The sequence below is a fragment of the Mustela lutreola genome, chromosome 5 (assembly GCF_030435805.1).
Source record: "Mustela lutreola isolate mMusLut2 chromosome 5, mMusLut2.pri, whole genome shotgun sequence".
Lineage (NCBI taxonomy): Eukaryota > Metazoa > Chordata > Mammalia > Carnivora > Mustelidae > Mustela > Mustela lutreola.
Genome location: NC_081294.1, coordinates 90,355,359 through 90,371,592, shown reverse-complemented (window position 1 = coordinate 90,371,592; position 16,234 = coordinate 90,355,359). Strand labels below are relative to the sequence as shown.

Here is a 16,234-nt window from a genome sequence, read left to right as displayed (position 1 = left end):
TCTTTTGTGCAAGATGGTTTGTTCTCTTGGCCAGTAAGTTGTGAGGCTTTTAGTAAGTTGCTTTCCTCTTTTGGGACCTCATTTTCCTAAGTAAAAAATGTGACGTTTAGATGAGATCATCTCTGACAGGCTTTGAAGCCTGAGATCACATGATTAAAGTGTTAAAATGACACGTGAAACTTTTAGTGCACACAGTAAAAGTAGTCCATTAGGGGGAGCTCTTCTACATTTCATCTCTGGCTGGGCGGCTGTAAAGCTCCCACCCTGGCCAGCGATGACTGCACATGTTGTGACAGAGACCTCCTCTTCCCAGGGTGATGGAAGAACGTGGCTCCCTGGTATCTCTTCAGTCAGAGTTCTCTGCATAAGAACTTCTGTTTTGGTTTTGCAAAGTATTACTTGTTTCTGGGTTTTGGGGATACAGGAAGCACATTTTGAACCCAGGAGGCTGTTGTATAGGTCATCCAATGTAATTCCTTTATTTGGCAAATGAACCAACTTTAACTTAGAGACACTGTTACAGACTATTCATGAGAGAATTAGGGCTGGAACTTAGGTCAGATTTTCATATTTTAGTTGAAGGGGTTGGGAGGGTTAACTGTGTTATCAGTAGTGGGCTGGGGGTAGGGATGGTGTTGAATTTTTAAAGAACTGACAGATGGGTGACCTGTGATTTCCCTGGATGCATTATATGCGTATGTGAATGTGGGAGTGTGTGTGTGTGTACCCGAGTGTGTGCATATGTGCTGTACTTTGGTTGACAGTAGGACTTCCATTGTAATTACTAGCTTCTCATAGATAGGATTGGACTTTTGTAAGCCAGTCTTTGCTTAAGAGGTAGAGTAACTGACTGGCTTTAGTGATTTATTTAATTTGTATTTTGGAATTGTTTGGAAATACCTGCCTTGGCAACCTGATTAAAAAATTTAATCTGTCTTTCATTTTATTTGTCTTTAACTCGACTTAATGATTTCATTTTTTTCTCACTGATTTTTCAAATAAAGTGGAATTACTGGATATTCTTTTAGAGAAGATGAAACGGGACTTTTTTCTCATTAGCCATCCTTTTTTCATGTCTATTGTGACTATTTTTGAAATGTACCCCCATAGTGCTTATTATATGTGATTCTCCTGATTCACCTCAATACAAACTTTTTGGGTAAAGTGTAGACATTTAAAAAATTCTTTTTTTTCTGTATGTATTTAAAAATAAGATATTTATCATTTATTTGGATTATTTTTCCTGTGGGTATTATGGATAAGATTTTAAAATTTTATTTTGGCTTAAATAAATAAAAAAATAAACTACCTATTGGCTTCCATGTTAACATTAAGAAGGAGAGTTCTTGTGTTACTTTTTCAAGGCAGTGCAACCTATCTTTTTCTAACCGAAAAAGATCCTCTGAGGAAAATGTTTATTTAACTACCTTCTGTTCTTCTTTACCAGGTATAGTCTAGACTAGTTTAAAGATTAGATTGTATTTAGGCTTCTGTGTTAGTCCAAGGAGTGATGGTACCAATGTCTTGGAGAGATAAGGTAGAGAAGGGTACAAAAGGCAGAAGGAGGACATTGGGCACCTTCTAACCTCCTTCAAGATCAAGTCTTCCATCTCACTGTGAAGTGTTCCATATTAAGGATAAGAGGATTGTATTTGAAATCAATGTAAAAATGAATAATAGGGGGGCGCCTGGGTGACTCAGTGGGTTAAGGCCTCTGCTTTCAGTTCAGGTCATGATCCCAGGGTCCTGGGATCTAGCCCCACATCGGGCTCTCTGCTCAGCAGGGAGCCTGCTTCCCCTCCCTGTCTCTCTGCCTACTTGTGATCTCTCTCTGTCAAATAAATAAATAAAATCTTTAAAAAAAATGAATAATAGGCTAAAATATTTTTGTGCCAATATACTCTTGCTCAGCAAGTGTCACTGAGGATTAGTCTGTCCATAATTTCTCTTTGCATATGTACCATTTATAAATTTTGGAGAATTGTGAGATGGTAAATATTTTGAGCTTGGTGAAAGAAATGGCTTGCTCTAGCAGCTGTTAAGAGCATCTTTAATCATGAAAATCGTTTGATAAGAGAATATATTTCTATTTCTTTATTTCATAATGTATCACATATTTGGTTCCTGTTTTTCTTCATAAATGTTTATCTGATACAGGTAATGAATGAACATTGGAAAAACTCATATGTTGGGTACAGTGAGCCACATGTGGTAATTTGATTGAGCATGACCTCATTTATTATCTGAGGTTTGAAATTATTATATAAATTCCCAAGGATACAAGAAATGGGAACTATTGTTAAAATATCTGTGTCTCCCATTGACTACAATAATAGAGATTTCTTTCTTGGTTTTTAGATTTCCTCCTTCCTCACCCCTAAAACCATATCCAAAGAAGCCTACATGCCAAAAGGATGTTATTAAATTTCCAGAATGGAATGACCCCCCACCAAGCACTTCACAAGAGAACATCCCAGTGAGGCCAGTTGTGATGGTAAGTGTGTTACTAAAAGCTGGGCAGGGAGGTGGGGGTGGAGCAGATTGGTGATTGTAATGGTGGCAGCAGAGGGCAGGGCTAACAGCCTCCAGATGTGGGAAATGGTCTGTGAACCATCAGTCTTAGTCTACTTCTTTCTGTGAACTATGGTCCCAACGTGCTTTAAAACAGTATCTTACGTGTTAATAGCTGAGAGAACAGTAAGAAGGAAAGATTAGCTGTTAGACTTTTTCTCTCTTTACTGCTAACATTTTGACTGAAAACATGGTAGGTATTTTTTGTAGGTTCAGACCAAGCAGGTTTCTGTGGCAACTCCCTTATGATCTCCTTTTCTCCTGTGTTCTAGAAGTTACTCTTCTCCCTCTTTGTATCTTCCCGAATTTTGTTCTAACTCTTACTAGTTGAGAGTGGGAATGTTAGGGTGTGAAGTATTTTGGAATGACACCTAATAATGAACAAAGATAGATTCTGCTAGTTTGGGAAAACCTAAGCTTATTGTAGAATAAAGTAAATTTGGGGGGTACTTTTTCCTTAAAATAGTACCAGTAGCAGACTACATGATTGAAACAATGCTAGAAAATAAAATACAGAAAGAAACTTTCATATGGCAGTTTTTAAGAATTGTACCCACACGAATATTTTAAATTAATTTAGTTTGATAGATGTCCAATTCAGACTTTCTTTGCAAAGACGTGATGTAAACATTTTTAGGCAATTTAATTAAAAGAAAAAGCAACTTTTTTTTTCCCTAAAGAGATTGTATTCTCAGTTTGAAGAAAATAATAGTTAAGAAGCTTGGATTTGGGGCACCTGGGTGGCTCAGTGGGTTAAAGCCTCTGCCTTCGGCTCAGGTCATGATCCCAGGGTTCTGGGATCGAGCCCTGCATTGGGCTCTCTGCTTGGCGTGGACCCTGCTTCCCCCTCTCTGTCTCTGCCTGCCTCTCTGCCTACTTGTGATCTCTGTCTGTCAAATAAATAAATAAAATCTTAAAAAAATAAAAGAAGAAGCAACAGCAGTTTAGGCTTTGGGGAACCTGGGTGGCTCAGTCGGTTAAGCATCTGCCTTCAGCTCAAGTCATGATCTCAGGGCCCTGGGATCAACCCCTACGTTGGGCTCCCTGCTTAGTGGAGGGTCTGCTTCTCCCTCTTCCTCTGCTCCTCCCTGCCCAGCTCATGCTTACTCTCTCTCTCTCTCTCAAATAAATAAAAGTTTAAAAAAAAAAAAAGAATCTTAGGCTTTTTCAAAGATAATTCAAGGAAAAGCGTGGCAATAGTGACAGAAATAGGGACTCCATAAGGGCTTGCAGGTTTGCATGATGGCAATGAATTTAGTTCTAAATATGTTTGGTGATAAATATGGCCTGTATTAAATGGAGGTATCTCATAGGCAGATGGTGATATGATCCTGGAACGTAAAGGTGAGATCATATTTGGAAGTCATTAATTTATTCATTAATAAATATTAAGTGTCTGTTGTGTACCATGCATTATGTTAGCTCCACAGATACAGGTTTTGTTTGTTTGTTTGTTTTTTTCTCACAGATACAGTTTTAACACTAAAAAGGCATAGTCTAGTGAAACATACAATATGAAAATAGAGAATGAGGAAACAAAGTGGAACTACTTCGGGTATTTAAAGACTTTTAATTCATTCCTATTGAGGAATTCTTAAGGTCTTGTTGATAGTTCCTGTCCCAGAGAAAGTTAAAATGTAAGCTCCATGAGATCAGGTACATTTTTTTTTTTTGAACATTTGCATTTATTTTATTTATTTTTTTTACTTACTTTTATTAGCATATAATGTATTATTTGTCCCAGGGGTAGGTCTGTGAATCATCAGGTTGAACATTTACATTTAAACATCTAACCTGACCCCATTGGTAGTTTTTATTCAACAGACCTTTTTTCTTTATAAGGTCATCTAGTGTTGTTTGTACAAGAGATAAAATCCTATATTAAAATAATATGTATTTATGTCATAAGTATAGTAACTTCCCTTTTGTATTCCACCTGGTTCTATGAAATTGTAATATTCCTGCTATCATCTATAGAACCAAGTACTCATTAGCACATTTTAATGCTGCAATGACAATGACTTGTATCTTCTGTTTTCATTTTCTTTTCTAATTTTCCAGGAGCCCTGAAGTGGGTATACCAGTGTCCTAGATTGATCAGCCATTTTCTCTTAAAGCTGATAATTTCCCTCGTCATCTGTACCTGTGTTTCTTTCGATGCTTGTATCTTGTACTTCCCTCTTAAATGAAGTAGGAGAGGTTTGCCCTCTCTGCTTATTGTAATTCCAGCAAAATTTTGGCTGCTGCTTCTTGAGCAATGTCCAAAGGAAAATTGGGCAGGGCAGGATCTCTTTCCCCATTTGTGCCTTGATGTGGGTTTTAGAATGGTGAGGTTCATAGTCAATAAAGGAACAGTTCATCTTTCTTAAAGAACTTCAGCTTGTCATTTGTTTTCTTCTATTTTATTTTCCCTGTTTTTATTTTTGCCTCCTCTTTGCTTGCTGGTTTTTGTTTTTGTTTTATCCTGTTTTTTCCTCTTGCTTTGCCATTGTTTTATTATTTTATTTTTTTACTTGTATAAAGCAAAAAAAATAATAATAAAAGTCCTTTTTTGCTGAGGGCAGTACAGTGTGAAAAATAAGATATGGACTCTGGCTAGATTAATGGGTTTGGATCTTGAATCCTCCATTTACTAACTATTAGAGCTTGTTTCTCTGTTTTGTTCATTGTGTTTGTGTCTCAGTTTTCTTAATGGTGAACTTAATGGTGAAAAATGTCATTATTTTCTTAGTGATAATAGTACCTCTGGGGTAGGCTTGTTGTGAGAATCAGGTGAGTTTATAACTATAAAGCACTTGGAATGGTGGCTGGCACACAGGTATTCACTAACTGTTCATTACTGTTGCTGTTATTCATTTATTTAATGAAATTGTTTTCAGGCAGAAACAAAGGAAAATAAATTACTTATGATATCATCCAGAGAGAATTAATATTAACATTTTTGTGGTGTGTCCTTTTTTCCATACAAACGTTTGACACAAAAATGAGATCATGTTGAGCTTTTCATAACCTGTGTTTTCACTTAGAACACTGTGCTTAGCTTATTTTTTCATGAGATTAGACATTTGACATCATATTTAATATCTGCATCTTGTCCAACATGAAAGTAATATATTTTATTTGTCCAGTCCTTTACTGTTAAATATATACTGTGTTTCCAGTTTTTCAGGAGACAATAATAAGCAGTATCTTTAGAGATAAATAGTTGAATATATCCATGGTATTTCTTTTTTTGTTGTTTTTTAAAGATTTTATTTATTTATTTACTGAAAGAGAGAGAGAGAGTGGGAGCATAGAGGGAGAAGAGTAGAGGGAGCGGGAAAGAGAATCTTAAGCAGACTCTGAGCCCAGCTCGGAGCCTGATGTAGGGCTCAATCTCACAACCCTGAGATCATGACCTGAGCCGAAACCAAGAGTTGGACACTTAATGGACTGAGCCACCCAGGTGCCCTCATGGTACTTCTTTAAGATAACTTTTAGAAGTAGGTTTGGTAGGCAAATGCAACAGTTTATATGCCTGCCTTCAAAAATGAACACCTAAATTAGTTATTTAAAAAAATTCACAAATCCTCATGGTCTTCAACTTTCTTTTGTAATTCAGTAATTCTCTAAAAACAAAATCACAAAACAACTTTCTGGCTCTGTTTTTCCAAGTTTATAAGATTTTTCCATAATGATACTTTTGTAAAAAAAACTATTACAGAAAATCTTTGTAAATGATTGTGCTGTGGAGCTCTTGTTTTTTCCTGCCTTCTGCTGTTGCCTAAGATCTGGGGGTGGCTCTTCAACTTTGTACTTATTTGATCTTTGATTCTAAAAAATAGAGAATTTTTGAAAGTAATAGATTTTAAGTTTGTTTTAAACAATCACTCTATTTGAACAGTGTGTAAATATGGATAGGTATTTGACTTAATTCTGATTTTTATTTCATGGCTACATCATAGATTAGTTGGAATTCCCATAGGGAAAAAATAGTCAATGTCATGCTTATTCCCATCGTTCTTTTGTAATTTATGAATACTCATTTATAATGTGACCTGATCCTTAAGAGTTATATTTCACTTCTCTGTAGTCCATGCAAAGAAAGTTTGTTCATATTTCTAGTTATTATTTTAAATCGAATTAAAAAAAAACAAGTCAAAGAAATTTCTGGTAAAATCATACCACTATCTATTGAAATATTTGCCCTCTTTCTTTATTTCTACCCTCCCCCCAATTAGAACTCAGAGATGTGGTTCAAGCGTCACAGTATTGCCATTGGAGAGGTGCCAGCTTGCCGTCTCGTCTACCGCAGACAGCTGACAGAGGCCAACGTAGAAGAGATATGGAAGTCTATGACATTAGCATAGTATGTGCATTTGATGTTAATGAGAATTTTCAGTATTGTCTGTTTTGCTTCTCTATTACTCTCTGCATATTTAAATTTCTGAAATTATGTTTTAAAATCTTTGTATTAGGGTTGCCTGGGTGGCTCAGTCATTTAGTGTCTGCCTTCAGCTCAGGTCATGATCCAAGGATCGATCCCCACATCGGGCTCCCTGCTTGTCAGTAAGCCTGCTTCTCTCTCTTTCACTCCCCCTGCTTGTGTTCCTTCTCTCACTGTGTCTCTGTCAAATGAATAAATAAAATCTTTTAAAAACATAAATAAATAAAAAATAAAATCTTTGTATTATTTGTAGCGATGCTGCTTAGCCAACATAATTTAACTGAATTCTGGAAATTTTCTATTGTCATTTATATAATAGTTAAGAATAGAAATTTAAAAGTTCTTGAACTTTCTAGTAACTCTGAAGTTTGATGTTTAATGAAGCACAATGGTAAATTTGGTCTTCTAGATATTTGTTATACTATAGGTAACAAAGTAAATGATGTCATAAAGCAAGTTTTATTCCCCCTTCACAAACATACTAGTAGCAATTTCTCATCCCTGAATAAGCTGGTTTTTGTTTTTTTAATTTCTATACTTATGAAATAATTTTCTTGGCATTGAAGGTGTTATGTTATTAAATTAGTGGAGCAATCTGTTAATGATCAAAGGATCTTTTAAATTTTTTTCATCATATTAAATTTCTAGCTTTTTTGCCAAAGATTGGATAAAATGCATGAAAATGACACATTTTAAAGATTGATCTTTTATATGCCAGGTTTTTGGGTAATATTAATTTTTTAAATTAATTAATTTTTTAAAAGATTTTATTTATTTATTAAGCAGGCAGAGAGGCAGGCAGAGAGAGAGGGGGAAGCAGGCTCCCCGCCGAGCAAGGAGCCTGACATGGGGCTCAATCCAGTACCCTGAAATCATGACCGGAGCCGAAGGCAGAGGCTTACACCCACTGAGCCACCCAGGCACCCCTGGGTAATATTAATTTTTTAAGAAAAGTAATTAATTTAATTATGTATATTTCCAGTTTACAGAAAGTCCTTGGCCTGGATTCTTTGGAAGAAGTCTTAGACATTAAACTGGTTAACTCCAAGTTCATCATCCATAATGTGTATAGTGTGAGCAAGCAGGGCGTTGTCATCCTTGATGACAAGTCAAGTAAGTACATAAAAACTATTCTGGTCCCATTTGACCCACTATGTTGGCTGCACAGGTCCATCCGCTTCTTTATTGACCCTTCCTAAACCCTCAATAATTATACCCCCTCATTATGTATAGCCTTGTCTCACTATCTCTTGCCTTTTAAATAATTGTGTGGATTAAGGAAGTGTTGAGGAAAGGTGAACATCCAGGAGTCAAAGCCTCAGCACAATCCATCTGGAGGCTAGTTCAGTGTTAGCCACACTGGGCATTAATTAGTTTTGTATTCACAGAAAAATCCCTGAATAGTAAGTTTAAGACCTGAGTGCTTGAGTCAGTTTGTGACTGACTGGATCTTGGAAATTGATTTTAGGTTTCAAGTGGGTCTGATTGATTTTCGGTTCTCACTGACCTTTTCAATATGGTGTCTCTGTGGTAGATTTTCTGGGACAGTCTTGATTTATGTCATTTTTTTTCTTATTAATAAAGGTAGCCCTTTAAATGCTGAAGGTGCTTTAATTTTTTAATACCTTTTCTTCCAAGCCAGTTTACAAGTCAGGAAAAAAAGACATTTAGCAGTTGCCTATCCTGGTTTTTTTGTTTTTTGTTTTTTTTTTTAATTTGGAAAAACAAGGATACAGTACCTGTAGTGGGCCAGAATCCCCAAGCTGATTTTAAAGCTTTCTTCTCTTGAATTGGGGAGGGGTCAGAATTGGATGGATTTTTTGGAATGGTTCTTTTTACTTCCAACCTTTGATTCTCGGAATAGCTGGAACTAGAATGACATTTGGATGGGGGAAGATGGTACAGTACTTTTAGGTTTTTATAAATTATTATTAAATTTAGGGCTGGAGGCTCCTGGGCAACAAGACAGAACTCTACCTGAAGGAGCCTGCGCAGCTGTGAAAGGGAAAAAGGTTTTTCTAGGTCCCGATTCCTGACAGTAGCAGAATGTGTCTTCGAAACTTGAAACACCTCCTCTTTTATGTAGCCTCTATATTGGGAATGGAGGATCCAAGCAAACAAATAAATTTATGACTTTGTGAGTTTTCAGGTAAATATCAACCTATACAATTAAATTACATAGAATGATAGGGATATTTCCTTTGAAATACATCTAAAATCCTTCCACATTCTTTGAGTAGAGCAAACATTAATACTTTTACCTACTAGTTAGATGATCGGTCATCTTTTGTCTTAGCAAGTTCTTAGAAAGAAGAGCACTTCCACAAGCCTCAGGTTCGTTAGAGTTTTAATACAGTTCGACCAGTGTCTTTGCAGTTTTTCACAGAGTGAAGGAAATGGAGAAGTAGAAGCATGAGTGCAGGGCCATCTCATCAGATATCTGCGTCAGGACCAGGAGGGAAGGAACTCAGGAAAAAGGCTCAGCTGGGATTTTTTGTAGCAATGTTAAAAGTTATTATTTTAAGGCTGCCCAAAAACTAATAGCCTGTATTAGTCTGTCAGTGAAAATTCTTTGCCTAAAACATTTTGAAAATTGAAACATGCAAAATGATACTTATATTGAACAATGGACATAGAGAGTTTACCCCTTTGTGGGGGGGGGGTTGGTGAACTGAATTCACAAATATAGTTGGTAACTTATATTTTTTACTTTTTGTCTTTTCCTTCTTTAATTTTTAGGGTATCTGGTTAGTTTGTTTGTTTCTTCAGAATAAACTATCAAATTCCTGCTTTTCACCAAAGCTTTAAAAGGTGCATCTTGTCCTTTGCGAAATTTACAGGCATGATCTGTACAAGTCCATGTTGTGACACTGCTCCTAGGAAAACTTTCCAGTGCTTAAACATGCCATTCTGTTAATAGGTGATGTGTAATATATGATTGGCAGATATGTTCATATTATTTGGGCAGGTTATACATTCTTATGATTCTGTGTACGTATATAATTCCTTGAGTTATATGTAGTGAATCAGATAATCTTTTTATTTTCATTTCTCTGCAGAAGAGCTTCCTCATTGGGTACTGTCAGCTATGAAGTGTTTGGCAAATTGTAAGTACTAATTATCCTCTGTTTTATAAGATTAACAGAAAATAGTGTCCTGAATTAAAAAATATTTTTGTTCAATGGCCTGAACATTGATTTCATACCTGTGAGGCTGACAGTTAATTATTTTGGGAACAGTGTGCTTTTAGTGAATTTGTGACTTGGTGAAAGGGCTGAGTTACAGAACATTTTTGAAGGAATGTTGTTCTTCTCTTTTCTGGTGAATATAATCCCACGACGGATAAAATCCATACTGTCTTCTGTTTCATCACAGTGAAGAAAAATTAGTTATATTGAATATAATATTGTACAGATAGCTGCCTGTTGACAATTTATACATTTTTATTTTTAAAACCTCTTTTTAAAAAAAAATTTCTAAAATATATTCTCAATTATACCCTGTATTTACATCTCAGTGTTCTCAGCAGATCCTATCTACTATCTACTATTGACACAGTCTACTATTGACATAAAGAGATGTTTCAGAAGACTAGGCTGATTGATAAGCAGGATGGTTTGGAAGGAGAAGAACTTTAATGTGGAGAAACAAGGGATATTTCAGTTATTGGATGTAAGACAGGGCCTGAATTGTGGTGGTCCTTTGAGGGTTTGCACAGGCTTCCACAGTCCCTTTCATGGGCATAGATATTCACTTCACTAGATATCATAGGCACTGTAAAGAATGTGTATTATAGTATCTCACTAACACTGCCATTTTTCTGGGTTTTTTTTTTTTTTTAAGATTTTTATTTATTTATTGAGAGAGAGGTAGTGAGAGAGAGCATGAGCGAGGAGAAATTAGAGGGAGAAGCAGACTCCCCATGGAGCTGGGAGCCCGATGCGGGACTCGATCCCAGGACTCCGGGATCATGACCTGAGCCAAAGGCAGTCGTCCAACCAACTGAGCCACCCAGGCGTCCCTTCTGGGTATTTTTTAAAAGGTTTAACCCAAAGAAGGGATTCTAATAGTAAATGGCTTACCAAAAGCAAGGGATTTTAATAAGAATAATTCCAGTTATTTTGGCTGCTGACTAATAATGGTGATATTTGGTCTATGGGGTCTTTAAGCCTTACAGATGGCCTCAGAAAGGAACCTTTTGGGTAGGGCTAGCATGTATATATATAAGTGTAATAAAATTTTGAATTTGTAGACTCTGAATGATTTGTCTGGTGTTAGTTTTGTCTGATTATAGAATGAAATTAAGATAACTATGCAGTTTATTTTAGGTAATCTCAGTCATAGTATATGGACAATGTTTATATACTATCATTTTAAATATGAAAACCAATTATTAGCTTGTGTGAAGCCTAAAGTTTTCTGTATTTAACTATTAAATTTTCATTGGTTTTTGCTTAATATTTTGGAAACTCTAAGATGTAGAGTGGTTCAGGTTGGGAGAATGCTTTTTATTCTTCCTGCTCAACTATTTGAAGTAAATTAAATTTAAATTATATCTTTGGCCAGAGTTGGCAATGATGAAATAGAAGGTATAAATGCAAAGTTAAATTACCCTTTTCTGAATTCCTGGCAAACCAAGGATTTGGAAGTTGATCAGCTGGGAAAGAATAGAGGAAACTGGTAACAAATCTAGGCTACAATATGTTCTGTAATGCATATGAAGACATGGTTGTGATATAGATTTTTCAGTGATGATCAAAATGTAGTGAAGAGTACAATTTTTCCCTCAAGGGAGTAGTAAACATAAAGCCACAGAAACTTCTGAAAGAAGAGTAGACTAACTGGAATTACTCAACAATGGAGGGGGAAGATGTAAAGAGCAACTTCACAATGTTCTCTGCATGTGTGAGGTGTCTTGTGTTAGGTGGAAGTTCTCAGGAACAGGGACATGGCTCACGTGAATTGAGTGCAGTGCTTTCCAGGTAGTTGGCATATCCATAAGAATGCTTGTTTGTGTGTCAAAGGAAAAAAAAAAGGTGACCAAAGGGCAAGCACGTCTTTTTTTTTTTTTTTTTTAAGATTATTTATTTATTTATTTGACAGAGATCACAAGTAGGCAGAGAGGCAGGCAGAGAGAGAGAGAGGAGGAAGCAGGCTCCCTGCTGAGCAGAGAGCCCGATGCGGGACTCGATCCCAGGACCCCGAGATCATGACCTGAGCCGAAGGCAGCGGCTTTACCCACTGAGCCACCCAGGTGCCCCAAAGCACGTCTTTTTGAATAGTTTTGTGACGTTATTAAGTTTTCCAAATTCTCATTGGCCTCCCAAATTTACTTGAGTCTTTCAAAGTCATGACTTGTTCCTTGTCGTTCTTATCCTTATTGAGGCAAGTTTCCCATTAAAGTAATCTAATAGGGGACAACAGAAAGGATAGGCTGGCTGATTTACAGGATATTTTGAAGGCCTCTGCCTCCTTTTCTGCAAATTTGCTACTCACCTTTTTCTCGCAAGCCCATTGGTAGACGAATATACACATAGGTCTGGGTACTTTCATTGTTGGCCGGCCTCATGGTTGGCCACAGAATGATGGACTGATAGGAAATATAAAAACAGTTAACTGTGTTTTTCTTCTTTGTGCATGTAGATTATAAGGATTCAATAAAGAAAAGAAAAAAAAACAGATACAGGCAACACTTCTATGCATGTTTTTAACAAGAATGATGAAATGTTCATAAAGGGACACTGCTTACACACTGCTCACAACCGCTTACCATCAATTGCTTACTTATCTGGGAGGGAGTAATTCAAGACAATGTGGATTGCTTGCTGAGTCACACCAAGCTAATGATTTTAATTGACTAAGCTTGGGGTATTTCAGAGGAGGAAGCAAGCAAGAATGGTGGCTCTGTTGGCTGCTAAGTTAACATGGTACCACAGATAGGTCTTTTGTTATTTTCATTTTAGTCAATCAAATTGAGTTATTTCATAAGAAGTATACAGAATATTGAAAGGTAAGAGGGTTTTTAAGGAGACCAACAAAAAGCCATTTTCATGTGGTTCCGTTGGACTTGAAATACAAAGGCCCAGAATGTTTAACTGGCTTTTTTTGGTTTGATCCTTTATCTTTGGTTGGAGTGGTTCTGAAGGAAGGGTTTCTTTCAACTTTATTGGTTTATTTTTTGTTTCCCTGAGAATAGAGATCTGTTTGGTTCTAGTTGTTTAGTCTTCTGTTCTGTGGGCACTTGCATTCCTTTCTTCCATGCTGTCATGGAAGTTGAGAGGACTAGCCAAACTGCTCTTCATGAAGCTGCTTGCCATTTCCCTCAAGGCATGGGCAGATCCGGTTTGTCTCTCCACTTGGTAATGTAAATCTGTGGTCTATGCATGGTTTCTTGGAGGTGTTTGCTGCCATTTCTATAGAGAGCTATGCATTAGAGCTATGCATTCTTGTTTTTCTTAGAACAAGAAGAGTTTTTCTTTGGTCCCAGATACAACAGAATCTTTGCCTTGCTTCTGCTCAGTGTATGGCTGGGACCACATTGTTCCAGGCGTCTTATAGTTACTGCAACTTTGGAATATGCCCTGCTTGATACACTAACTTTTGAAGGTTGGCTGGAGATCAGATAGTGAGTTTTATAGTTAGAATGAATTATAGGACATAATGTTAAAATCATCTTTTTTGAATATCTTTAAGAAAAAGAGTAAGTTTTTATTAGTCTGAAGTAGTTTATTTCAAGGTAGAATTTGATTAACTCAGCTCTGACTCTAGGATTTCATAATACAACAATGATAAAATAATGAAAAATTTTGCAAATTGCCATATAACTTGCTATTACATATGTGAGCTAATTATCATCTTGATCAACTGTGTAAAGACTAGGAAAATGAATATTTCACAGAAAGTAATCATCATCTACATTGAACAAAAATTTCTTTCAGAAGGACAGAAAGAGTGGGTTTCTGTTAAAATGCAAGTAAGCCATGATTTTCCTCATTGTTTTATAATTAGCATTTAGACATAAAGAATATTTGTGTAAGCAAATGTATAATGTCAACTTAGATAATGCTAATTTCCCCCAACTTATCTGATCTTGGTATCTGTACACACCATACATATGCATAGAGGCTAATTTTTTGACGTGGTCATCCCGTTAACGTTTCTCTCTCTCTCTCTTTTTCTAATAGGGCCTAATTGTTCAGATTTGAAGCAGCCTATGTATTTAGGATTTGAAAAAGATGTCTTTAAAACCATAGCAGATTACTATGGTCACTTGAAAGAGCCTCTACTTACATTTCATCTTTTTGATGCCTTTGTCAGTGTATTAGGTAAGTTGGAATATAATGAACATGTGTCTGTGTTATTGACATTGAATCATTTCATTTTTCTGTCTTGAGACTTCCATTAGTCAAACCTCCATAGCATATTTGTTTTTGTTTTAAAGATTTTATTCCTTGGGGCACCTGGGTGGCTCAGCAGGTTAAGTCTTTGCCTTCAGCTCAGGTCATGATCTCAGGGTCCTGGGATCGAGCCTCATCAGGCTCTCTACTCAGCAGGGAGCCTGCCTTCTTGCCCCCGCCCTCTGCCCACCTCTCTGCCTGTCAAATAAGTAAATAAAAAATCTTAAAAAAAAAGATTTTATTCATTTATTTGAGAGAGAGACAGAGACAGAAAGTGCAAAAGAGGGAGCAATCATGAATGGGGTGAGGGTTAGAAGGAGAAGCAGGCTCTTTGCTGAGGTGGGAGCCTGATGACGACAACGGACGATGATGACGAGGAGGGATGGATGGATGTGGAGCTCCATCCCTGGACCCTGGGATCATGACCTGAGCTGAACACAGATGCTTAACTGACTGAGCCACCCAGGAGCCCCTCCATAGCATTTTTGAGATAAAAACTGATGAGGTGTTTGCCTGGTTGCAGTCCTACTGTATGAAGGAGGAAAAGAAAATGGTTGAGCTCTGTCAGGAAACTCACAGCGAGGGCCAATAGTTTTTACTTCTTAAGAAAGAGTAATATACTGTTGTCATTTTTAAACAAAAATGTACAACTTCTGTGGTAGAGAAGAATGTAAATTTGACATTTACTGTTCAGAGTAAATCTACTACTCTGGATATGCCTTCATGAACAGTCAAGTTATGGGAGAGGTATTTTCATTTAGAAAGCTAATTTCCTTTCATAGAAGGGACAGGTTTTTGTAGGACTATTTGTTATTTGTGACATGACAAATGAATATGGTAACTTTATCATTCTCTGAAATGTGTTCCTATTCTTCACATAGATCTATACTTCAGAATTTACAGTATCAAAAAAGCAGGGTAGAAAGGAAAAACAATCCACATTATTGCTATAGGTCTTTTTTTATATTATTCCTTTCTTGTTGGATATCAGATTTTCCTGTTGCTATTGTGATTGTTCCATAAATATTATTGCATTATTGTCAAACTATTTTAATGACCATATCATTGTATCAGTATCATGCTCCGTTATGTAAATTTATGAGCGGTTGCATACTCTTTTTCCTGAGTACTGTGGGGTTTAGCCATCTTTTCCTTCCCTTCTCTTCCCTTTCTCCTCTTCCCATCTTATTTTCTTCTTAAAAGTATGGTTGCTGCCATAGTGTCCTTATAAAATATTTGAATAATGTACCTGATCTTATAGTACTTTAAATTTTAAGATTCTGTAGGTTTTCTGATAAGGAACAAAACACAACAAACTCTAAACCATGTGCATAAGAATGAGTGTTTTTAAAGAGAGATTAATATTGGGAACAGATGAAATGATTAGGCCTGTTACTGGAGTTTGAGACCACTGGTCGTCTTGGTATTTTGTGTTCAACCAAAGAGGATCGAGGGCTTCTGTCCTTTTGAACATCATGTCTAATGACAAATGCTTCCTGCTCTTTAATATGCAAATGGACTCACTGAACCGATTCTCATTTTAGCCACTTACTACCATCATGCCACTGGTAAAATAAGTATTCTAAGAATTGTATTTTTTAAATTTATTTATTTATTTTGGAGACAGAGTGAGAGAGAGTGTGCGAGTAGGGCGGAGGGTCAGGAGAGGAGAGTGTGTCTTAAGAAGACTCTGCGCTGAGCTAAGAGCCTGATGTGGGGCTTGATCACACAATCCTGAGATCATGACCTGAGCTGAAACCAAGAGTTGGACACTTAACCAACTGAATGACCCAAGTGACCCTAAAGACTGGATTAAAAATTACTTCTTAGGTTTTCATCT

General features: G+C 36.6%; 1 protein-coding gene across 1 annotated transcript in view; it reads left to right on the top strand.

Moving 5' to 3' along the window:
- Window positions 1–16,234, top strand: part of DEPDC1B (DEP domain containing 1B) — an 81,725-nt gene that overhangs the window by 35,138 nt on the left and 30,353 nt on the right. Inside the window, exons 3-7 of the mRNA XM_059175056.1 lie at window positions 2,359–2,494; window positions 6,792–6,919; window positions 7,980–8,110; window positions 10,057–10,104; window positions 14,182–14,322. Coding sequence (XP_059031039.1) covers window positions 2,359–2,494; window positions 6,792–6,919; window positions 7,980–8,110; window positions 10,057–10,104; window positions 14,182–14,322 — 584 coding nt within the window. The remainder of the gene's footprint in view (window positions 1–2,358; window positions 2,495–6,791; window positions 6,920–7,979; window positions 8,111–10,056; window positions 10,105–14,181; window positions 14,323–16,234) is intronic.